This window comes from Strongylocentrotus purpuratus, unplaced genomic scaffold (assembly GCF_000002235.5).
Source record: "Strongylocentrotus purpuratus isolate Spur 01 unplaced genomic scaffold, Spur_5.0 spur5_contig_865, whole genome shotgun sequence".
Classification (NCBI taxonomy): Eukaryota; Metazoa; Echinodermata; class Echinoidea; order Camarodonta; family Strongylocentrotidae; genus Strongylocentrotus; species Strongylocentrotus purpuratus.
This window is the reverse complement of record NW_022145574.1, coordinates 23,276-49,579: the sequence shown is the minus strand read 5'-3', so window position 1 is coordinate 49,579 and position 26,304 is coordinate 23,276. Positions and strand designations below refer to the sequence as shown.

General features: G+C 40.0%; 2 protein-coding genes across 2 annotated transcripts; one reads left to right on the top strand and one right to left on the bottom strand.

The window, feature by feature from the left end:
- Positions 1–457: 457 nt before the first annotated feature.
- Positions 458–20,541, top strand: LOC580197. Its single transcript, XM_011665658.2, has 10 exons — positions 458–498; positions 1,134–1,539; positions 4,186–4,233; positions 8,807–9,018; positions 11,729–11,818; positions 12,119–12,269; positions 12,978–13,160; positions 14,713–15,009; positions 16,086–16,288; positions 19,594–20,541. The coding sequence occupies exons 2-10, from the start codon at positions 1,167–1,169 to the stop codon at positions 19,840–19,842; spliced, it is 1,806 nt and encodes a 601-aa protein (XP_011663960.2). The 5' UTR covers positions 458–498; positions 1,134–1,166; the 3' UTR covers positions 19,843–20,541.
- A 2,203-nt stretch (positions 20,542–22,744) lies between these two features.
- On the bottom strand, positions 22,745–25,041 carry LOC115919506 (mucin-2-like). The gene is made up of 4 exons (XM_030973541.1): positions 25,014–25,041; positions 24,129–24,492; positions 23,320–24,090; positions 22,745–22,763 (listed from the first exon to the last, which is right to left on the bottom strand). Exons 1-4 carry the CDS (start codon positions 25,039–25,041, stop codon positions 22,745–22,747), a joined length of 1,182 nt encoding a protein of 393 aa, XP_030829401.1.
- Positions 25,042–26,304: the final 1,263 nt, after the last annotated feature.

The following is a 26,304-nucleotide window of genomic DNA, read 5'->3' as shown; positions in this document are numbered from 1 at the left end:
CTTCAGCTTATATGCAAACGAGGCAAACGAGGCAATCGTGTGCTACCTTGTCGCCTATACTATTCAGTGGCGGATCCAGGGGGGCCACCCCCCCCCCCTCCCGGGAAAAAAAAAACGTGTAGAAACACTTTAATTTTACCTTTTTTTGGAGATGCCCCCCCCCAGGCGTTAAGGGGTGGAGCGCGTGCGATTTTTCAAAAAAAAAAATGCTCACTACCCCCCCCCCCCCCCCCCCCCCACTGAGCGAATTATATATATATATTCTCACGAATCGGGCCCCCTCCTCTGCCGCCGTCTGGATCCGCCCCTGATACTACTTTATTGTATATGGTTCAAGGTCGACGCATCGGCGGCTATGATTGGTTCATAGATATGACGAGCTTATCTGGTTGAACGGCCCAGGCCAATTTTGCGATCCGAGTCCTTTATAAATAGGAGTTTCCTTTCCTGACAGAAATCATCTTTGGGCGCACCATTGCGACGCAAGGAAGTTCAAAGGTGAGTCGGCTAGAACCTTAAAAATTCATTAGTTTTTTTTTTCATCAATGATTTAGTAATTTTCAGGTTATCATACCTCAACACTTCATAAGAGCTTGCTCTTGATTTAGATATTTGCCTATATGGATCTCAAAAACTTTATAGGCCTATACCTCCAAGTCATCTTGACTTCTTTTTAGTTATTATGCTAGATTAGTGTATCTTTATCTCTGTTAATAAATCAACGTGATTGGTAAATACTTTTTTTCAGTGACCTGTCTCCGGCTTACTCTAATGTGAGAATTGCCTATTCCTATAATGTACTATATGATTGCAATTAACATCATTCTTAATTCATTTTTCAATTGATGTTAATCGATCGCACTCTTAAAACGCTGAGGTTCTGCCTTAATGCGATTGAGCCGAACTGATCGCTGGCTTTCTTTTCAATCGCAAACCTAAAAACTATTATCTATTTTTTACTTGATTCATATTGAAGTTTTATTTCCCATTTCAAATAATTTCCTTTCATAAACATTTGCTCAATGTCAATCTGTTGTTTTATTTCCCATTTAATCACTGTTTAAATTATTTCCTATTGCTTGAAGAAAAAAATCCTTGCTGATGACAATTTTTCGTTTTCTCTCCCATGTCAGCTATTTCAAGACAAATTCTGCAGAAGAACCAAGATGTTTGGCGGGAAAAGGTCCGCCCCAGTCGTCCTTCTCGTGATGTTACTCCTTCAGGATGCGCACCGGTGTTTTGCGCAGCTACCGTTACCCAGCGGCGTCGCTTTCCTGGGTATCGGGTATAACATCATCGAGGGAAACCCCGAGGGGGGCGACATGGCCACCGGGGGCGTCGACCCCGGACTCCTAGTGAGTCGGTCGATCTTCGTGATGACGTACGAAGAGGGTAAGATCACGAGCGATGAGAAGTATATGATCCCGGACGAGGTTAAATATGTACTTCGAGACAGCTCCTATACCTCATCTTCGGCGACAACCTTTCATAGTACTTCCAGTTATGCCGAGAAGCTTTCATCTCAGGTGGATGTTGGTGGTGAGTATTCATTTCAATTTCAATTCAAAGTATAACATTTATATATTTTCCTCTTTTTCTTCATTTGTTCTTTATATTATTGTACATGATTAAATCACATACTACATTATTTTGTTGAATGTAACAAGAGAAAGCAGTATAATTATAGTAAAGATGATAATAGTACTTACAATAATGATAATGAAAATAATGATTATGATAATAAAAAATAACAATGGTTATCATTATAATAACGATAATTATAATACTAGTGATAATAATAAGAAGAAAAGTATGGTTTTGTACCGCAAAATTTAAAAAAACGTGTATCGTTTTAGCTGATAATTAATCCAATTCGAAATAATCTTTTAAATACGTCAAGTACAGGGAAACATTCAAGAATAATAGAAGAACATTTTTATAAAATTTGTAAACACATAATGTACTGTATAAATTATGAATGATTTCTTAAGAGCACATTAACACTATACAAGGAAATCCCTTTAACGGGTAACCAAGCATAACATTATGTCTATGCCTATATAAATTTCGGAAGAGAAGGTATATGAAGGAAATTGAAAAGGATTTTAGATTATAGAGAGGTTGGAATTGAACGCAGTGCGTACTCTATACCAAAAGCATCGAATCCCTTAAAGGGCAAATCCACTCCAAAAATTATTTACTTTCAATAGAAGCAGAAAATTCAGACAAACAAATTTTAAAAAACTTAAGCAAAATCTGATGACTAATAAGAAAGTTATGAATTTTGAATGACATGAACAACTTTGAAAATCACACGACAAATTGGCAACTTACTTACGAGTCTGTGACGTCATTGCCCCACTATCCAGTAATTGTCTTTTTTATGTTAATAATATAAGTTTCCAATTTTCCCCCTTAAAATCTCATTCCCACACACCATCATTCAAGTTATATTGATATTAATATGTTGTTGTGTGGATGCACTGATATAAGGTTTTTAAAATTAGGTTAAATCATGTTAAATGTGAATTTTGAAAAATTATTTGTATAAAAATCAATGATTATGAATATGCAATGTTCAGAAAATAGAATAATTTCTTCAAAGTTCATAAAAGATGTTGTGAAATGTCATGCACGCAATATGATACACATCACATTTCCTGGGCAAAGGCATGGTTAATCAATTTTGGGGGATAAAAAGGGGAATTAATGTGATAAAAATATATCAAGCAATTGATTAATAGTGTGGCAATTACGACACAAACTGATAATCAATGGGCAATTTGTTTAGTGATTTTCTAAGTTCCATAGTTTTTCATACTTTCTGGAAAATTCATAACTTCCTAATTAGTTATCCGAACCACAAAATCATCATTTCTGGGTCGAAGATGCAACTGTTTTATTCAACTTCGATCCTAAATGATCTTCAATGTATTTCTGTCGCATGAGTCGAGAAATAAGTAACCAATCCCCATTCTTTATTCGAAACTGTCTTCAAAAACAGAATATTTTTGATCTGTTTTGTATTGATAACATGAGGGTGATCTTATTGATAGTTCTGTATAACAGTAAAAGTCAGGATTTTAGAGCTCAGGCAAAGCTTAAATTCTATTAATGGTGAAATTCAAAGAAAATCACAAATATGTCAACTAATGTATGACTAGAAACTGGTAAGCTAACAGATGGCCATCGTACAAGTTTTAGGTCAACTACATATCGGGTGATTTATAAAAAATACAAGTACAACCACCTGCATAGCAGCTGGGATACAAGAGAGATTCGCCGGAAAAAAACAACGATGTTTTAATGACGTCACTATATGGACCAATACTGCCCAAGCAGACGACATCCCATAAAGAATGAACATAATTGCAAAGCTTTTATTTGTCAAATTATAATGAGTTTAGTATATTTCAATGTGATGGAATGTCAAACCATTCAAAAAGGGATGTGACCCGATTCCGATAACTAAAATCTTTTGCTTGTAAATACACAGGAAAAGGGTTAATTAACAATCAAAGAAACACGACTTTCAAATTGAACCCCCCCCCCCCGAATTATATTAAGGACGGCATTTGTTCCCTCTTGAAACGCCGAACAAACCGCGGTGTGTACAACTGAATATTCAATGGCGTCTTATTTTGTTTACAAGCGACAGATTCCTTTATTTTTGTATCGCTGCATTTGTCATCAAAATAAAATCATATGCGGGGTTTGGAGTGAGGCAATAGATTATACATTTAGCCTGACGGTAGTGAAGTAAGAGAAAGAACTCAAGAATAGATGAAAACACAGGCACTGAAAATATGTGAGATATCATGGGACATCGTCTGCTTGTGCAAATCGTGTCCATACTGTGATCTCACACATCTCATCTAATAATAATTACTTCGAATGTTTCCAAGCATTGAATTTTGATAACCTTGTCGAATCAAAGTTTCAACTTTGCAATAATGAAATTAAGTTAGTTTTTAAAATCAATGAATATGTACTTTAAGATCTATTACATGATATATTTACATGTATAACATTGTTTACAAAAATAAACCGAATGGTTCAAATTCGGAATATCAAACTATAACTATTCAGTGACACTTGTAAAACTAACAATAGGCCTAACACACCAGTATCTGTATCCTTCATGAACAGTAACATGATTTTTTGAAATCCTTCATTTCTTTTCAGGTGGATATAGCAACTTGTTTGCTAGTGTTGAATTCGCCGCAAGCTCCCGTAAGTAATTCACAAATTATCATGATAATGTTCGTAGATTATAATGCAATTATGAAAAATGAATCGCAAAAGTATTAAATGCAGCACACAATATTAGTCATCAGCAAAAACGTAGCCAAAACATTATTGAAGGGATATGGACAATTACTCACAGTTTTTCCCTGTAATTTTTTGTCTCGATTTCATTCAATTTCATCCTCGGGTCCTCGACATCATTAACACATACACCTTTTATAATATCGTTATCTCGAAAAGACCAGGATAATGTTTCAACTGATGATATAAGTAAATGAGAACATTATGGATAACCATGTCGAACCCCTCTCCAAATCAGAAAATACGCAGATGTTTTCTTCATTATTCATTATACCAAAATTACCACTTATGTTTGTGTAAAAAGTTGTGACGTAACTTATACAATTTGGTCCAAACTGGAAACACTTCCACTTTAGTGAATCAATACCCTTTCAAAATCCAGAAAAAGCTAAAATACCCGATGTTTTCTAAAGTTCGGTATAATCCATAATATCTGAAATCGTTCTCACAAACTCCCCACCCCCTACCTTCCTTTAACAAAACCAGTTTGATCGGGATAAATTAGTCTTGGAATTATCAATGATAAAGCTTTGGATGCAATTTTACAATGTACATTAAGTAATGATATGGGTCTCCAATTATGGATTTGACATCTATCTTTGCCTTCTTTTTTCAATCACAGTCATCACTGCTTATCTTTTATATGTTGACATTTCTCCACTACTCAAACCCTTATTCAAGACCTGAACAACCAATTTTCCTATAACATTTCAAAATGTTAAATACCATTTACACGAGAAACAATCATTACCTGGGCTCTTGTTTTGGCCATTTTACTGAGGGCATTAACCATTCACTAATGGAAAGATTGGTTTCACACTTTACAATGTCGCCTTTTTCTAGAAAGGGGAAAGATTATGTAGAATTATCTTGAGTATTCTTATCAATTATTGACCTGTACGCATTTTGATAATATGCACCCTGAATAGACAATATTTGTTCTGAAATAGCAATTTGGGTGCCATCATCTGTTATCAACTGTTTACACTGCTTCTTCCGAGAGTATTCCTTCTCAAGGCATTACTCTTTTCACCCTTTTCGGCCCATCTAATTTATGAACGCACAATTAATCCATCTACTGGTCTATCATCTAACTCTTCTAGGGCACTTCTTACAACATGAATCTCATCAAGAGTAGTGTCTGACGGATCCTTAGCAAGATTTTTCTCCAATTTATTTAATGAACTTGTTAACTCGGATACTCTCTCCAATTTATTTAATGAACTTGTTAACTCGGATACTCTCTCCCATTTGTTTTGAGTTTGTTTATTGGCATATTTTTTATATTTAATTTCCTCGCTTGGTATTTTATCCACTCCCGTAGTTACTTGGATATCTTACATACATGTATCACCAATCCAAGTTTGTAAATCAGTGCTCATTGCTTTCACATAATTGGGATCATCAAGATAGGTATTGTTAAATTTCCAATGACTCGTGCCTCTCATAGGGTCCGTAGTTTTTTCTGACTGTTTTCAAGACAGTATCATGTTTGTCGATAACATTTCTATGAAATATATTATATTATGGAATTGAATAAATACTGAACTTGAACTTGAACAATGCATTGTGCTATCAACTTAACGTTCCCACGGTCAGTGTCTAGACCCTTAATCCCCATTAATCCATATGTACACGAACACTAGCTATATATATCCTGCTGTGTTCTTCAATACTACCCAGTGACACACTTGTCTCACCTTCCAGGGAGGGGTTCGGCGGTTCAACCCCCCCAAGCGGCCAAGTGAAAAAAGGGGGGAAAGGTGGGAAGTAAACAGTAAAAATGTGCGATTTTTGGAAAATCCTGGATCCGCCACTGGGTCGAACCCCCTCCCCCACCCCCTGGCAAAAAGCTAGATCCGCCCCTGCATGCCTCCCTGATGCAACCAGGGACCTACAAGGTTGAAATGATGTGATCAGAGAAGAAAATAAAGCACTCTTGCACTTTATACACACCAATTATTCGAGTCATATACCTGTATTTGAGTGGGAAAAGTTTCAATTGTTAATTTTCAGGACTCGTGAACAGTTCGTTTAACGGTTGATTCCTCTTCGTTGGTTCTATTGTCAGTGTCTAGACCCTTAATCCCCGTTAATCAATGTGTATACAAACACCAGCTACATCAAGCTGTGTCATTCAATACTACCCAGTGCCACACCTGCCTCACCTCCCTGATGTAAACATGGGCCTATTATGTTGAGATGATGTGATCAGAGAAGAGAATAAAGCACTATTGAACTTTATGGACATCAATCATTCCAGTCAAATACCACATGAATGGGAGAAGTTTCAATTGTTGTTCATTTTCAGGACTCGTGAAAAAATCGTTTAACGGTTGATTCCTTTTGGTTGATTCTATTGTTCGGATTATTTGGCGGCGAGAGATAAAAGGGAATTTTCCTCAGTGCAACAACATTTTTATTATTATTTTTTTTTATCGCCTCTTTGATTCGAATTTAAAGATAAACTTGAGTTCTGGTAATGCGATTGCATTGTGAAAGAAAAGGTGTGGAATGGATCAGAAAAGTTGATCATATAGCATGTAAGTAATGGTTTGTAATGCAAGGTTCTGGAGTCATCACAAATATCATAAATTTGGCAGAGTCTTGGTAAAATAACACTCACTTACACAGAAATATGCATATGGGACAACACACATGGTGTCGGGGCTAGTACTACCCTGATTTCCTTATCTTTCTATGCTCATTACTCAGCCAGTATACATTTTCTTCCAAAATTGTTTGGCACATGACATTTATTTGTAATCTTGAACATTCAGTGTAGGTTTTGTTAGATTCTGTGAGAATTCATTTTCTTTTTTTACCGGATCTCAAGTTTATCTTTAACTATTTCTCGACAATAAACGACCTCTTGGTACTATATTGTTATACGACGTCACATTACAATCACATGGCAAATAAATTATCATCAGCAACGGGTTTCAAAAGTTAACGAATGCTTAATTTGAACCCGGGTCATTCTTTCCCTATCTCTTTCTCTCACTCCCTCTCTCTCTCTCTCTCTCTCTCTTGTGTCATTCACTCATTGTCTTCCGTTTCCTTGCTTCCTTCCTTCTTACCACGGAGTATATAATGTGTGTTGTGTGTGCCTCGATCATAGCGAAAATAAAAATCGATATCGCTGAAATTACTTTTCTCCTTCCCCCTTCTTCCTAGTAGAAGTGTGCATAACTTTACATGATTACTTTCTATTTTCTTTGACGCTCGGGTATCATAATCCGACTGGGTGCCATATAAGATAGGTGATGGACATGACCGCTGGGCCATTCATGAAAACGAATCAATAAATATTCTGTTGTTCATAAAGTCTTTGATATTCTTGACAGACAAAGTGTATATTTTCTCAAAACTTAAAGGATCAATTACCTTATGTATTAAGGCTCAGTAAAAAGTAGGGTACCGAATCAATAATATGATAATGTTTTTTTTTTTTTTTTTTTTCAATTTTCTTTGACATTGGTCAGTGTAACAAAATTATTCCAACTTTATGGTATCAGTGTATGAAAATACACTATACAATTTGAATTAAATGCATTCGTATTACTGTAAGGTTGTTCGCTCGTTTTATTCTGTACATCGCAAATGAACGACAATGTTTAGAAAGGTTGTACTCCATTTTCTCAAGTCATAGTAATCGACGTCTTGACACGACACTATCTTCCGCATGCAGAAAACCAACTTAGCGTTCGAAGTTTTCCTTTTTTCTTTATATATCTTAAACAATTTTACCAAAATTCTTGACAGAAATCATAAAAACGATCATAATTTGGAAATAGGCCCATGCAGTATACGAACAGCCTGAAACTAGTCTTTTAGTGATCTTATTCACAAAATGCCTTCAGACCAAAATATATAAAACCGTTTGTCCGCGATCCAAAACAGATATTCCGCTGGAATTTAAGCCATTGGCAAGATCATTTTGAGTCGTTGTGTCCGACATGTTCAAAGTGATAAGAAAACGAAATTTTACCGCCCCATTCATGTTGACATTGGTTTTCACATTTAACAGTACTTTGCGTTTCCTGTAAAATTAGTATGTCTCCAATAAACCTGTTACTCGAATTGAAAATACAATTTAACGGTTTTAGGACAATTACCGCCTTAGCAATCACCCCCGGAAAATTAATATTATCTTTCAAATGCTGTTGGAATTTAACCTTTTCATTTTTTTGGCCTGCAAATGGGACATCGTACCAATAAGGAATGGGCACTATATTCCCGAAATGTGGTTGCCCTCGGGGGTTAATTGTTCTCGGGGCAATTTTCCGGGGGGTGTTTTTCTTGGGTAATTTTCCTGGGGTAATGGCCCAGGGGGTAATTGTCCTGATACGCAATTTAACATATAAGGTAACCATATAGTTGACAAAAAAATGGCAATAAGTTACAAAAAGGGTATATTTATGTCCAATGATTATTATAATTATCATAATTAGTTTTTTATTATTACTTTTTGAAGGTTATCAAGAAATAGAAGCGCGAACGGACAGCCAAGGTTACATTTATTACGCGAACCAAACCGTATCGAACATGGGAAACGCTCGTTACATGACGGAGCTCGCCGGTCCTGACAAATACACCCTCAACAATGGATTCGTTTCTACCGTATGCCGTCTACCAACGGCTTACGCTGAGGATGACTACATGACTTTCCTCGATACCTGGGGAACTGTAAGGAACATCATATGTTTTCGAAATTAATATTTGTTTTTCTCGTTCTTGTGGTTTTAAAGACCGATATTAAATATCACGTCTGTTCGACATTATTTTCATTTGCAAAACAATTCAATACCCTTTGTACGGTTCTAGGACACCTACCCCCAAGACATCCACTCCCGGATAACCACCCCCAGTCAACTACCCCCTGGGACAGCTACCCCCTAGGGCAACCACCCTCTAGGACGACTACCCCTGGATAACTACCCCCTACGACAACCATCATCTAGGACAACTACCCCTGGACAACTATCCTAGGGGTGAGTCGTCTGGAGGTAGTTGTCCGGGGGTAGTTGTCACGGGGGAAGTTGTCCTAGTGGGTGGTTGTCCGGGGGTAGTTGTCAGGGGGTAGTTTTCCTTGGGGTAGTCATCCTAGGGGTTGTTGCCCTAGGGGGTAGCTGTCCTAGCGGGTAGTTGTCCTAGGCAGGGGCGGATCCAGTCGGCGGCAAGAGGGGAGGGGGCCCAAATCTTGAGAATTGTTTGCGCCGTCTTAGCCGGCCGGTAAATAAGCGGGGGAAGGGGGGGGGGGTAAGAGCACATGTTTTTTTTTGTTTTTTGGGGGGTCCAGTTTTTTAGGAAAATGTTTGCGCCGACTCAGCCAGAGGAGGGTGAGAGCACTTTTTTTTTCTTTTTTTTTTGGCCCAATTCATGAGCAAATATTTAGCAGCGAGTCATCCAGCCGGTGAATAAGCGGGGGGGGGGGGGGTTCGTGGAGAGGAGGGCCACTTATTTTTTTTTGGGGGGCAACATGTTATACAAATATTTTTTATTTTTCTGTTTCAAAAAAGGTCAATTTTCGTTACTATCCTATTTTTTACCGTTTGGGGGGCTGGCAAATGGAGTACAACGACTAATAGCAGGCTCTTCTCCAATGCAAAAATAGACGACATTGTGCTGGATTTGTATGTTTTTCCGACAACAGTACAGAGAAATTGCACATTATTTTTTCATTTTGTACTTTTTGAAAGGTAACCCGAGTGCCTTCCGGGCACCCCAAAGCTGGATAATACAGCGTTTCCATATGGGGGGGGGGGGGCCTGGCCAGTAAAATCGGCCCTTGGATCCGCGCTTGGTCCTAGGGGGTAGTTGACTGGGGTGGTTATCCGGGGGTGGATGTCCAGGGGGTAGGTGTCCGGATACGCCTTTTTACACGTTATCAAAGCTCACATTTACATTATTTCAGCTGAATAACAGGTTTTCTTTAATCTGTCACCCGGGCGCATACCAAATAATGAACAAAGATTTGTTCATTTCGAAAAGATATGCTGTTATGATCAAATTACTTAAAATTTTAAATGCCATTTAACTTCATAGAGTTTATTATAGAAAAAGTTCGCCCCCGATATTTAGTTGGTTTCATTATAATAATAATATTTAATTAATTATGGACCCTACTACAGCTGGACTAATAATGAGAGTCTTCCTTTGATCACATGGTGACCACCGTCACTTGATAATTTGTATGTTGATGAGGACATTCATTTGACGCGACAATGTTGATTATGTAAACACGCATTATCACAGACAAAAGAACTTTTACATCTCTTCAGATTCCTTTTTTTGCTGGACCAGGACCCCGAGTGGAATTTCAGGAAAAGTATCTTAACTCAATTTAGAGGAGCAGTGAACCCCAAATTATTGTGACAATTTATGTGATATTAGATTGATTATTAAAGAAGTGGACACTGGTGGACATACATCTGGACCGTGCCAAACTTTGAAAAATACATATTCTTTACTGTCCTATTACCTTCTATTCCTTGGAAATGAATAGGATAAGTTAAAAATGAAGTTTAATATCATTTTGTTACAGCCAAATTGTCAGGTTTCTCTTGTAAACTATTTCTTTTTTCTTATTGAAAACTTCATATATGTCAAAATTCATATGTACTCCACAACTGCACGTGCATTTCCGTGATTTTAAGCGATTCAGTTTCTTTTGCGCAGGTATTTTGTAGATTCTTCAAGGCACATTTTTTTTTTGTAATGGCTGACTGTCGGCGGTCGTGATGAGATCAAAGCTTGGAAGCATGTTTGGAATGTCATTAAGATACTTTTGACAGAGTCAGGTGCATGAATATATTATCGTACCGATCAGTGTCCATTTGTAGTAGGTCCATGGTTTCAATAATGATAATGATAATAATATGGGATATTAATAAAGCTCACATATCTACCATGCAAGGTGCTCAAAGCGCTCCGAATATTACCCGGCTCTGCTTGGCTGCCGATCTCGGCGCTCACAGCACTCAAGGAATTCCCTCCTACCGGTACCCATTTAACACCTGGGTGAAGAGTGGCAAATGTAGATTAATGAAGGCAGTTAAATAAGAGAAACAGATAAATGGAAGTTTAAGCATATATAATCCAATGAAAATAAGAAATTTATGAATTCTCATAAGTTGTAATTAATAAAATCGAAAAAAGAAATCGGAAGTTTGTTTTGAAATTTATGAGAAATTGTTAGCCTGTTGTGAAAACTAACTCCTTAATCTAATAATGGATGACTCTACAAATGCTGATATTACATTCATGGTGCAGTGAGCAGTGGCTACTTTTGTAAAATGTGTGAAAATATCACGTATACTCGTATATTTTTCATAAATGTTTAATAAAAGACCCTAGTTTCGAGGGAAACTAATTTTAGTATTCTTTGTTTTGACAGCATGTCGTCACTGAGGTGGATCTAGGAACCAGGGAGGGGAATAACTATGAGGAGCAAAGGACGGAATTCGTCTCGTATGCTTCATCAAATGTAAGAGAAAACATTAATATCTATATTTATGTTTATATTTATATTTATTGATTGATCGATTTGATTGTTCCACTGTTGGATGAAACACCCGGCTCATATAAGAAAAAATTAAGGAAGTGGTTTATAGAGTTATAAACAAAATATGTCCTTTGTGGGCGTTTGTTCATAGTGAAACTACTAATACTAGTACTACTTCTACTACAAGTAATATGAATAATAATGATACAATAATGATGATAATATAATAGTAACAGGGTTATAATGAAATAATGACAATAATGGTTATCTTCATGATTACAGGTCGGCAGTAGTGTAAGCTCTGGAGGGTCATATTTGGGCTTCAGCTCCTCGCTTTCGGTTGATATGGATACCTTCAACGCCGGAATGCAGAGTGGCTCCAGTTTCGGTAGCTTGTTCTCCTCCTACAGGGTTGGAAGCGCTAGCCTCAATGGTGAGAAATAGAATCTTAAATGTATTGATTTTATTCAAATTATATACCAATGTTAATGTTATTTTGTATATTTTGTGAGGATTATTTTTAACAGGCCATTTATGTGCTATCCATGATCTTCTTACTTCTCTCAGGCAAACCTTTTATTTTTTCCTCCTTTATTTCTTTATTTCTTTTTGATTTTCCTCTTTTCTGTTGGCCTTTCGTTTTTCATTACGCATGTTTTTATTTTTTGTATACATAATTCTTAATATATGAATTAACATGTTTATTCATGATGAGGACGTCAATTCAATCTGTGATTATGACGACAACCTTTTTCTTTTATGGCATGTAACCTCACGTGTTACAATTGATTAGATGAACATCAAAATCAAAATATTAAATCAAATCAAATCAATCAAATCACTTTATTCAAACAAATACAATCTAATTTAATCTAATGTAAAACTTATCATTCAAACGAAATCTCATTTAACTAAATAAAATAAAATAAAAACTAACCAAGCCGAAACAAATCAATTCAATTCAAATTAAACAAAAATCAAACCTAACCAACTCACATCTAGTCAAATCAAACCAAGCCGAACCAAATCAAAATATGTATATAAAATTATTTCAAATTAAACAAAATCTTCTTATCGAACCTAAATAAAGCACAACTAATTAAATGAAATCATATCAAATCTAATAATCAAATCTTTCCAGAGCCAATCAGCTTGACACTCGTCGACATGCATGAGTTATTTCGTGATGATTACTGGACCCGGATGCAGGATTACATCGCTTCTGAGCACTGCACGGCATCATGGGATAGGGCGGCGGCTGCGGAGAATGTCTTGACGGCTATGAAGGGCTATGCGGAGTGGAAGAAGATACAGGACAGCATGAGTAAGTTTTTTTTTGCACTCGAAATTTGTAATACTAAATCAAAGTAACCAACCAAATGGATTAGTGTGTTATTACCCCGCCCCATACTGTTATGAATAGTTGTCAGTGCCATCGATTAGGAGAGTTTAGTTAACTCGGTTCGAGTTGGGCACAATATGGCGAGTAGGCCTACTTTGTTGCTTTGTTGGGCAGACACAAAACAAAACAATGTGTTGTAAACAGCTGAAACTAAGTTGGCCAAACCATATGTGTATATTGATCTGGTAGTTATTGAGCTATAGCGCCACCTTGTTGCGTCGACTTGTTATTGTTGTTTGTTATTTCCGGTAACACCCTACCACTCGGGTGCTTCTATTTGTCTTAAATGAAGAGCTTTAAAGTTTGCTAATGCCTGGATTACATTTGGCCTGCGATTAGTCTACGGAGCCCGTATCCTGCCCGTATCCCCTTTTCCGTGCGGCCTTCGTGCGGAGGCAGGAGGCGGCAGTGAGATATTCGTACGGATTCACGGCCCTGCGACCTCTGTGAATTTGTTTCGTTAGAAGTTATACAAATTTGAAAAATCGTAAGCCCGTAGCCCGTAGACATGTCGTAGGCGGCATTGCACGATCCCCGCACGGGCATTGCCCGAAGCCTCGCTCTGATTGTGCAGCAAACGTACGATTTTTCGGTGAACATGAGGGTACGGCGGCTTTACGGTCACCGCGCCTTCTCCGCGCAACCTTTGCACAGAAGCTACACGGGCTTCGTACGATGTCCGTGCGGAGGCTGCGGAGACTGCACGGCTACTGCATTCAAATTGCAAGATTTCCGTACAATCTCCGAGCAGTCTCTGTAAGGATTTGCCCCGGCCTGCCCCCGAGGGCCAATCCAATAAATGGCACGATGCTCGTAGATAACGTAAAGACAAACATCGTAGCCCGTAGCCTCCTACGATGTCTACGGAAAATCGTAGACTAATTTATCGTACGGCGCCCGGGAAAAATGTAATCCAGGCATTAGACAACTAATAGTCGTTATTTTCCCACTAAGAGCCATTTTCAAGCCCGTTTTAGGGAAGTTCTCGATTAGTATTATCTTCCACATGCCGTTGAAATGTAACATTTTCATTTTTTGACTGGAAATGTGTCATCGTAACTTTAAAGCCTTGCCAAAGAACATAAATGCCGTGTCGAGGATCGAACCCACGAACTTTGCATTTCAAATCAACTGCTTAGACCAATAGACTATGACACCTCTACTTAAACCTTCTGTTTGACAGGCCGGACAGGCGGGTCAATTAAACGGTTGGCCTGAGACAAAAATGATCACAAGATGCTGCCTTGATTTCCTTGAACACAATTCTTGTTAAAACAAAGGATCGACTATACAAAGGCGTCAAGTGGGAGTTGTTGGGACCATGCAAAACAAAAGAGTATACGCCATATTCAGTACAACTGAAACTAATTTAGCCAAACTCTGTGTGTATAAACATGATAAGCATCTCTAGCTTGCTCTAAAAATCAATTTCAATGAATATTAGAGAATTCGATCGGTTCTACATTTCTTCCAGACAAGAATGTGATGATTCCCCTGACCTGGCCCGATGGCAAGTACGGACTTGCCAAACCCACCGATGGTTGTCCCAACACGGAGTTCACCTGGAATGAGGGATGGAGATACCAAGATACAGAGGATAGTGACAGCAGCAACGCCTGGAGCGATCCTATTCACATGATAAGGCTTTCTGCCAGTTACCTAACGCTAAACTTCTGTATCAAGACCGTATCCAACGTTGATGAGCGATCGAAATGGACCTGGCAGCCCGGGAGCTACTGCATCTTCAAGTACGGTGACAAGTGCCCTCCAGGTAGTTCACGTTTCATTTTTCACAGTTTTAAAGTAAATTACGTTATCGGTTTATGACTTTGATGTTCATCTAATTCAATCGGGCGATAAAAGCACTAGTCCGTATACGTCACACACACGCGCCGACCCAAGCACACACCCTCACAATACTATTTTTATGTGTATTTGTGTAGGTTGTTGGATTTGCAGAAAGGTGTTTACTGGAGTGTGGAAATCATATCTGCTATATCCCCCATCTGAAAGCCGCGAATTGCTTTTTCATCGAGATCCATCATAGTCGGTTTAATAGTGTATAGGACAGACTACACCATTAACCTGTATCTCATTATGATCACCTTTTTTGCATTATTTTCTCTGACATTTTTAACTCGTCTCTCGGAGTTTGCACCTTTGAGTTTTCCCTTTTATCCGATCTTTTTGTCTTTATTGACCTTTCATTGTTGTCTGACCTTTTGCCTCTACCTGATCTTTCACTTTTACTGACCTTTCACCGTCATCTCACCTCAAAACTTGATCCGACCTTTCACCTTCCTCTGACATTACACCTTTCCCGACTTTTCACCTTTATCTGACCTTAACTTTTCCACCAGACTTCACGGGAGGCTATTTTTTACTGGGATGATAAAGAGCATCTTACGGCGGGGCTATGCATTGCTAAAGAACCACTCTATCGCCTTCGACCTTTTACCTCTATCTGAATGTTTGCCTTTAAGCTTTCATTTATCAGACCTTTTTGCCTTTATCTGAATAATTGTTTAGCTTTCATTGTCTTCTGACATTTCGCTTTTATCTCATCTATTGTCTCGACCGACCTTTTGCTCATACTGATCTTCCACCTGTTCTAACCTCTCAATTTTATCCGACTTTTCACCGATATCAGACCTTTTTACCACATGTCTCATCGGCCTTCGCAGAAGGTTGTATTTACTGGAACGATGAGGACAGGGATACAAAAACTCTTACGGTGGCACCTTGCCGGCTTAGGATCACTCTGTCCTGACCTTTCACCTACATCTGACATTTGCACTTGATCTAGCCTTTAACCTTTATCTGACTTTTCTCCACCTCTTTCTTCAGCCTTCACCGAAGGTTGGATTTACTGGGATGATGAGGACAGTTCCAACCAGAACTCGTTTGGGGGGGCCGTGCCGGATGGAGTCTACGGTCGTAACACCAGATATAACTTCTGTTGTCGCAGCGATGGTGTGACTGACCGGAGCATCTTCCTACCCACCGATGATAACTTTTACCTATTCTCACAGTTCGAGAATTGCCAGCAGGTGGGTTTTGAACAAATTCAAAAAGATGTCCTACAACACTATTTCTCTTTAAATGCTACAAATACACATACAAACTACAAAAATACAAACAAAAACATGGCGTAGTAAAGTGTAAATAAGTGCAACGCCTGGTACATTTTTGTGTAGTTATTGTAATATTTATGTTGTTGTTGTTATCATTATTCTTCTTCATCTTCTTCTCCTTATGATTATGAAACTGTATCTATACAACTATACCAGTTGTGGATTCAGGGGGAACAGGGGACATGTGCCCCCCCCCCCTTAAAAAAGGAGGAAAGGAGGAAAGGAGAAAAGGGAGGGGGAAGAAAAAGGAGGGGGAAAAGAAAGAAAAGGGAAGAGAGAAAGAAGAAAGAGGGAGGAGAGAAAAGGGAAGAAGAGAAAAAGGAGGGGAAAGTAAAAAAGGGGAAGAGAGAAGGGAGAGAAAAGGCGGGAAAGAGAGAAAGGGGGAAAAGGAGAATAATGAGAATGGAAAAGAAAGAAAGGGGGATGATACTATAAGAAGGTGTTTTTTACCGTGAATGTGGCGGGGGGGGGGGGGCACGCAATATTGCAGTGTGCATAATATGGGGCCCCTCTTGCCAGGCGTGTAGCCCCCCCCCCAAAAAAAAAAAACAAACAAACAAACAAACAAAACAAAACAAAACAAAACAAAACAAAACAAAACAAAACAAAACTAGAAGAACAAGAGATGGGGAAAAGGGGGAAAGAAGAAAAAAAGGAAAAGAAAGAAGGAAAAAAGAAAATGAAAAAATGAAAAATAGAAGAGAAAAGGGAAACAAAAGAAACGGGGCTGAAAGAAAGGAGAGAGAGAGGCGGGTGAGAGCCTGAGAGTAGAGGGGCGGGAGTAAGAGAAAGAGGGGGATGTTGGGTGGAGTCACCACGTCGAAGCTTTCAAGTTTCATTAAATTATTAGAGGAGAAGAAGAGTCGTTGTACCGTTCTCTACTCTTAATCCTTGTCTGAATTCAGTTTCCCCCTCCCGCGCGAAGCGTGGAAGCCTTCCCGTTTTATTAAATTATTAGAGAAAGTGAACGATTCGTTGTACTGTTTTCGTTTCTTAATCCTGGTCTGAAATCAGTTTTCCCCCTCACGCACAAAGCGCGAAAGCTTTGACGATTCATTAAATTATTAGAGAAAAAAGACGATTCGTTGAACCGTTGTTTACTCTTAGTCTTTGTTTGAATTGAGTTCCCCCTCCCGAGTTTGACGTTTCATTTAATTATTACTCTTAATCCTTGTGTGAATTCAGTTTTCCCCCTCCCGCGCAAAGCGCGGAAGCTTTAACGATTCATTGAATTATTAGAGAAAGGGGATGATTCGTTGTACCGACTCTTGATCCTTGTCAGAATTTTCAAAAATGTTTCTTTGTCCGATAAAACGTCACAGTTCGTAGGGGGAAAACATTGCCGGCCGACCGACATAATACATCCCACCGACTTCAAACTTCTGCATTGATATAGTACACGAGGATCGAGCAAGAATACCGACACAGCGGACCCGACACAGCAACAAAATTATCTATGGGTAACTTTCTTGCCCCCTAGACGTGGTGACTCCATCCAACATCTCCCTCTCTCTCTTACTCCCAACCCTCTTCTCTCAGACTCCCCCCCCCCCCCTCCCTCTCTCTCTCTCCTCTCTTTCATCCCCCTTTCTTTTGTTTTCATTTTTTATTCCTTTTTTCCTTTTTTCCTTTTCTCCTTTTTTTTTCTTTTCCTTTCTTTCCTCTCCTTCCTCTTTTTCTTTATTCTCTTTCTTTCTTCTCTTCTTTTCTCTTTCCTTTCTTTTCCCTTTCTTTTCCTTTTCTTATTTTCTTTTCTTTTCCTTTGCCTCTCATTTTTCCCCTCCCTCTTTTCTCATTTTCCAAAACAGCAGCGCAATTTTACCGACAATATCCCGACAGGTGGGGGTGTCGCACCCCACCCCCCCCCCCCCCTTTAGCAACGTCCCTGGTTGTTATCCCATTATTCTTTTAAAAGAAATGCACTCCTCATGCTCTCGCACCTCTCTTTTATCGTTGTTTAATTCTCTTTAATTTTTTTTCCTTTCTCCTTTAAACTCACAAAAATTCTCTCTTTCCCCCTTTTCTTCCCCCTTTTCTCTCCTCCCTCTTTTCTTCTTCTTTCTCTCTTCCCTTTTCTTTCTTTTTCCCCTCCCTTTTTTTCTTTTTCCCCTCCTTTTTCTTCCCCCTTCTTTTTCTCATTTTCTCCCTTTTTCTTTTCCCCCTTCCCCCTTCTTTTTACCGGGGGGGGGGGGGGCACATTTCCCCAGTGCCCCCCCCCTAAATATGCCTCTGATATAGTTGTATATATGTACAGTTTTCTGCGTTCTGATTGGCCGGCTGGATAGACGTATAGTCGTTTAGTTGTATAGTTGTACGAATAGTGGCATGCTTGGTCCGCCATATACGCCGCCATGATTACCTCGACTAGCTCTTAACACGACCTTTACCCTAGGGTAACTTTTGTCCGTCTGAACGTAGCTATGGTCACATCACCTAAAAGTAGCCTGCTCGGCGGCCGGGCGGCGAGATTGAGCCGATTTCGCCCAGGCAATGAACGGCGGCCGCCCGGGCACCGCTTGTTTTTAGGGCATCGCTCGGTCGCTGCTGATGTTTTAGGAGTTAAAATTCGGGCGGCGCCTGCTCACTTTCACTCGCCGCCCAAAGTATGCTCGGTGCCCGGGCGGTCGCCGTCCGGGCACCGACCTAATCGAGCATTCGGCGTCGAGCGATTTAGGTCAAAAATCGAAGCCGCTAGGTCAAAGGCTGTTGAGCGTTCGCCGCCCGCTCGCCGCTGGGAGATCAGTCGGTCACTGGGCGGCGAGTTCAAAATCGGTCAGCAGCCTTTGACCTAGCGGCTTTGATTTTTGACCTCAATCGCTCGACAGCGAACGCTCGATTAGGTCGCTGTTCGGGCGGCGAACGCCCGGGCACCGAGCGTATTTTGGCGCCCCGGCTGCCGGGCAATTTGCTTAAAATTAGCCGGTGGCCGGTGGGAGACCGCTCGGGTATCGGTGGGTCATCGCCAACCGGAAAAGCTCTCCGATTTCGCCCAGTTTTTACCTAAAATTGACCGGCGACGTACGGGAAATCGACAGGGCACCGCCCAGGCATCGCTGGGGCTCTACAGCCTGCTCGACTTCTCCAAAAATCGTTGGGCGATGCCTAAATTCCAGCAGCGACCGAGCAGGCTACTAATCGGTCGGTCGCTGCTCTGATTTGTGACCATAGCTTAAAAACGTCTTTATTTCCACCCTATGTTACATAATTTTTATCTTGTATAGGTGGACGGGATGACGGTGACAAAGGAATGGATTTATTGGGACACTGATGACTATGATACCGAAGACAGTATGTCTTCAGTACATCCCCACCCAGGCGTCTCTAGCAACGGTAGAAACATCAACCTCAACTTCTGCTACTACCAAAAGCAGGCTGGTAAAGGAAGTACCGAATTTTCATGTACAAGGCCAGAGAGTGGGGGAGATTGTGGAAAGGGTCATGCCGGTATTCTACTAAATGGTAATGAATAAATAAATATTTCTAGTCATATTTGCTTTGATACACTTTTATTCACTTGGTAGTGACCGAGACAGTAACTGATTCATTCAGTAGTTTAATTTTTGTTCTTCTTTTTTATTCTTTCAGTGAACTTTATTTCACATGTATACATTGTTCACACTAGCATAATATTGAAACATTATTTTAGCATATCAGTCAAATCTTTTACCTGTTTTTCATTAACCTTTGTTTTTGTTTTAGAATTTAGATGTGACATCCATTCATACTTCAAATCTGTTAAAAGAGTTCTACCATTCATTTTGCTGTTTGTTTTTTAGTTCTTATAAATAACATATTCGGCAAAATTATTCAAAATGTTTACCAAGTAATCATCTAAATTGCCTATCTCATATCTAATTACTAAAGTCTTCTCATTTATGTTGATATCTAATCCAAACAAATGATATATCAAACGTGATACAATTTTCCAAAACACAAATATCTTTAGCATCACTCTAGCATCATCAGCCGTGATGTTTCAATTGTATTGCAATCTTGGCATACATAATCATGTTTTGTTTTCCTTTTATATAGGTAATATTTTTACGGTAAATACATATGCAAAAGTTTAAAATTAATTGCGTAATGCTGGTATCTCGTATAGTATTGAACTTAAAGCTTATCTGCCGTAGTTTACAGGAGGGATTAGACCGTTCTGCAAGGTCACTGGACAGGTGGTTATCTCATCAACTCAGCTCTCAGTTAACATAAGAAAAAGAGGATCATGGGGACCAATGGTCACCGATTAGGCATTGTTTATAATACAGAGGGCGCAAGTAGCTACCAGTAGTGCAGTGGGCCTTTAAACATTACTACCGGATTCCAATTAAAATCGGAGGGCAACTAATTGCTGCTGCCAAGCATTGTATACAGAAGACTCTTCTTGTTTTTTCTGCAGATATAATAAGTAGAACTGTGTAGCGTTCATATATATTTAAAATATCAATATCATCCCCTGTTGATATGTGTTTGAAACAAACCATTAAGTAATTGATCAACCAACAATTTTAGAAAGGCTTTCTTCATCTTTGAAAATTTGAAAGGGAACAACAGTTCTGGAAATTTATATTTTTGACTCATGAAATCCACATCATTCCAATGCCCTTGACTAAAAATATGTTTTACTTAAAAAATCCCAACCTGTTCCAATAACTTGAAATGCAATGGTCTACGACGACGTCATCAGCACGGTCGAGATCCCCCTTAATCTCTGCAACAACAATATGGTTACGTTTCTGCCACTCTGGCTGCATATATTGGGTGATATTAATGACGTTTATTATACATTAATATTTTGTTATTCATAGTAGAATAGTAACTGTTCATTGTACATATTGTGCACTTTTTGTAAACACTACACGTAATTTGTATAAATAAGTTCAAATTTGAAATGCAATTTTTTTTTTCAAAGAAAGGACTTATGATGGCTGTGCATTAAATCCATTTGGAAGTGTACAAGTTGATGTTATTGCTTCTCTATTGAAGAAAAAAAATTACATTGTGAATTTTAAATCAGAAGCGCAATTTGATTTGTTTTACATTAATTGGGAATAAAAACCCAAATTGTAATCCCTATCGCACTACAAAATGCTCAAGGGGTTACAATTTAATAATACTGTTTAAGAGTACACTTTTGTGAAATACCCGTTATAGGGTGTGAAAAAACCACGCGAAATCCTTATAGTGGTATTTTGGCTTCCGAAGAAATCCTCGATTATTAGGGGGTGTCTGGAATACCTGTGGTCAAGCTTACCGTATATCACATGACTGAGACCCATGGGGATGCAAATCAGTCGTAAGTCCTTCAGTCAATAGCAAGTTTGCAGTCTCCTGTCTCTTATGTACGTAGTTACGATTGATTTCAACTTTTGATAAGACGAGGCCCAGGTCAGTTTTAGCAGTCAGCAGAGATTAACTCTTTTATGCATGCATATTGGAACATTGAGGTTACGACAAATTATTTCCAAAGCAATGTTTAAGGGGGTTAGGCTGTTAAAGGGGTTAGGCTAAACTAGCATGTTTGTCATTATATGGCCCGTTTTACCAACCAATAGTTTCTCTTCTTCTATAATTATGTAAACACATTGTGCGAAATGTATAATGTTATTGCTGTATGTCAATTCCAAAAACAAAAAATCTAATCAAATATGCAATGGACATTTAAAACAGGGCCCCGTCTTACAAAAAGATGCAATTGATCTAAATCAATCAAAAGTCCCCCAATTAATCGCAAGTTTGCAATCTCCCATCTGTTATATCCATAGTTGCGATTGATACCAACTCTTTGTAAGACATGGCCCAGGAGACTGAAAAGTCGCTGATATATTGTTTTCATTGGTGTACTTTTTTCTTCAGTAAAATTTAATCTGTTTCGGGACACAATTATCAGTGAATACGGCTGTGGTTATGGGTATTCCTTGCAGAGGAAAATGAGTTTAAGCAGAATAAATGCATAAGGTGACGGGAACTCGCGAGTTTAATGCATTTTTTGTTACGGCGTTATGATTGTCAGAGAGATAAAAAGCCAAATTAGAAAGAGATGGAAATGTAGATATAGAAAATGTTGATATAGAAAATGTTGATATCAGAGCAAACTAAGAAAAATAGAGATAGTGAGAGAGGAGGAGAAAAATAGAGAGGGAGAGAGAGAGAAAGAGAGAAAGAAAGGGAGAGAGGGGACAGAGCTAGAAGAGAGAGAGATATATATAAAGAGAGATAAAGCCTGTGGGAGAGAATTTCTCGAAAGAGGAATTTCTGATACAGGCTATACAACCGTATCCGTGTAGGCCTACATATAGTCTACCTATTTTAGGGTATCTGGATAAAACGACCCCCCCCCCCCCCCAACGAACCTCAGATTCAGCCTATTTGAGCTCAGGCTCCACATTTCGTCCTCCGAATTGGATTAACGATTGGAAATGGATTAGGGCACAGGTGGGAGAGGGGGGCGGGGTTGGAGGGGTGTATATTTCCAGGTTATGATCCAAGGGCCGTACCTCTCCCAGACCAAACCCAATCTGGCACATCTTTACGTATAAACAGTAAATATGCACCCTACTGTCTTGTTCCCCAGGACCTAATTTATCCCCAAATCGAAAATGGTAAGTGGACACTTTTTTTTTTTTTTTGGAGTCCAAAAAAAAATCGCAACGAGTGAGCCAGCCGAAAAGTCGCTCAGTGGGGGGGGGGGGGGGGGGGGGGGGGGGGTAGTGAGCACATTTTTTTTGAGGGGGGGGGGGTTCTCGAAAATTTAAAATTTGCACCCCCCCCCCTTGAGCGCCAGGGGGGAGCCCAACCCCCAAAAAAAGGTAAAAATCGCGTGATTTTGCATGATTTTTCTCAAGGGGGGGGGGCCACCCCCCCCCCGATCCGCCACTGAGGTAGAGAGGTGGTAGAGGTAGGGTGGTGGTAGAGGTAGGGTGGAGGTAGGGTGGTGGTATAGGTAGAACGGTAGAGGTCGAGGTTTGAGTTTAGGGGTAGGGTGCTGGTAGGGTGGAGGTAGGGTGGTGGTAGAGGTAGGGTGGTAGGACTGTGGAGGTAGGGTGCTGGTAGAGGTAGGGTGTTGGTAGAGGTAGAACGGTAGAGGTCGAGGTTTGAGTTTAGGGGTAGGGTGCTGGTAGGGTTGAGGTAGGGTGGTGGTAGAGGTAGAATGTAGAGGTCGAGGTTTGAGTTTAGGGATAGGGTGGGAGGTAGGGTGGAGGTAGGGTGGTGGTAGAGGTAGGGTGGTAGGACTGTGGAGGTAGGGTGGTGGTAGAGGTAGGGTGTTGGTAGAGGTGTAGAACGGTAGAGGTCGAGGTTTGAGTTTAGGGGTAGGGTGCTGGTAGGGTGGAGGTAGGGTGGTGGTAGAGGTAGAGGTAGAATGTAGAGGTCGAGGTTTGAGTTTAGGGGTAGGGTGGAGGTAGGGTGGAGGTAGGGTGGTGGTAGAGGTAGAATGTAGAGGTCGAGGTTTGAGTTTAGGGGTAGGGTGCTGGTAGGGTGGAGGTAGGGTGGTGGTAGAGGTAGAACGGTAGAGGTCGAGGTTTGAGTTTAGGGGTAGGGTGGAGGTATAGGTAGAACGGTAGAGGTCGAGGTTTGAGTTTAGGGGTAGGGTGCTGGTAGGGTGGAGGTAGGGTGGTGGTAGAGGTAGGGTGGTAGGACTGTGGAGGTAGGGTGCTGGTAGAGGTAGGGTGTTGGTAGAGGTAGAACGGTAGAGGTCGAGGTTTGAGTTTAGGGGTAGGGTGCTGGTAGGGTGGAGGTAGGGTGGTGGTAGAGGTAGAACGGTAGAGGTCGAGGTTTGAGTTTAGGGGTAGGGTGCTGGTAGGGTGGAGGTAGGGTGGTGGTAGAGGTAGAATGTAGAGGTCGAGGTTTGAGTTTAGGGGTAGGGTGGAGGTAGGGTGGAGGTAGGGTGGTGGTAGAGGTAGAATGTAGAGGTCGAGGTTTGAGTTTAGGGGTAGGGTGCTGGTAGGGTGGAGGTAGGGTGGTGGTAGAGGTAGAACGGTAGAGGTCGAGGTTTGAGTTTAGGGGTAGGGTGGAGGTATAGGTAGAACGGTAGAGGTCGAGGTTTGAGTTTAGGGGTAGGGTGCTGGTAGGGTGGAGGTAGGGTGGTGGTAGAGGTAGGGTGGTAGGACTGTGGAGGTAGGGTGCTGGTAGAGGTAGGGTGTGTGGTAGAGGTAGAACGGTAGAGGTCGAGGTTTGAGTTTAGGGGTAGGGTGCTGGTAGGGTGGAGGTAGGGTGGTGGTAGAGGTAGAACGGTAGAGGTCGAGGTTTGAGTTTAGGGGTAGGGTGCTGGTAGGGTGGAGGTAGGGTGGTGGTAGAGGTAGAACGGTAGAGGTCGAGGTTTGAGTTTAGGGGTAGGTAGGGTGCTGTAGGGTGGAGGCAGGGTGGTGGTAGAGGTAGAATGTAGAGGTCGAGGTTTGAGTTTAGGGGTAGGGTGGAGGTATAGGGTGGAGGTAGGGTGGAGGTAGGGTGGAGGTAGGGTGGCGGTTGAGGTAGGTCGGTGGTAGAGGTAGGGGGGTGTGGTAGAGGTTGGGTGGTTCTAGATGTAGGGTGGTAGTAGAGGTGGGGTGACGGTAGAGGTAGGGTGGTGGTAGAGATTTAAAATGTTAGGCCTGTTATGGTTATTTCTATATACTTTATTCAAGATTCAAATCTTTATTCGAGATACGTCTATCAACATCTCCCACGGCATCCATATGGTATCTTTGTGGTTCTCTCTCACCTCTCTCTTTCTCTCTCTCTGTCTCATTGTCTCTGTCTATATGTCCCTCTTTCTCTCTGCCTTCTATCTTTCTTTCTGTCTCCCCCCCCCCCTCTCTCTCTCTCTCTCTCTCTCTCTCTATATATATATATATATATTTATATATATATATATATATATATATCATTATGTCTCTGTGTCTCTGTAGCTCTTCCACCTACGAATCCCTCTCGTCATCCCTTCCTTTTCTCTCGTCATCTCCCTCCCATCTTCATGCTCTTGAACCTTCACTTTGGTCTTTTATTCTTCATCTACATAATTATCATTCATTATCTTGTCTTATTTTATTCAACCTTTTCTCTTTTTAATACTCGTGGTCTTCTTCTTTTTCTTCTTTTTCTTCTTTTGATTTTTTCTTCTTTTTCTCGCGGGTCTTCCTCTTAAGTTATAGGAGGTCATTTTCTTCTTTCTTTCTTTTTCTCTGTTTGATTGCATGTCTATTCATGAATGAAGAATGTGATATATATTAGCTTACACTTGAACCAAGCTTCATCATTGTCATGTTGTAATTTTTTTTAAATGATAAAGTCACGTCGTTAACCATGTAGGCAATTTTCTTTCTACTTTCTACGTTCCCTTAAAAATACTATGTCCCTTTTGCAGCCAACATCAAATTCTTTAGAACTTTGCAGGAATTATGAATATGTCATGTATGTCCTATCTGTGAAATTTGAACGTTAGCAGTGTCCTCATATTCAAATTATGCAAGGAAACCTGTTTAGGCCTACTTACTAGACTTCACTGTCAGACACTATTGAGTGACTGACTGGCTATTTTCTCCTTTGGTGATAACATAAATTAAATGAGCTGTAAGGGTACATGAGCATTTGTTTAGATCAATAACCCACTTCTTGTAATGGCCAAAATAAAATTAAACTGATTGAATCTTTGCGCAGCATAAAACGTACGACCATTCGGTACAATGGTTTAAAAATCAGACTATTACTTACCGGCTCTATAGCTCTTAATTCGATTCAACATCTCAAAGTCGTTATTTTCCCACTTAAAGACATTTTCAAACCCCTTTTTTTTAGGGAAGTTCTAAATTAGTATTATCTTTCAAATGCCGTTGGAATTTAACCTTTTCATTTGTTTGGCTTGCAAATGGGACATAGTACCTTTAAGTCATAACTGACAGTAATGAGGATTAATGCCTCACAAAAGGGCTCTAATATAGCTGATCGACTCAGTTTTTTTT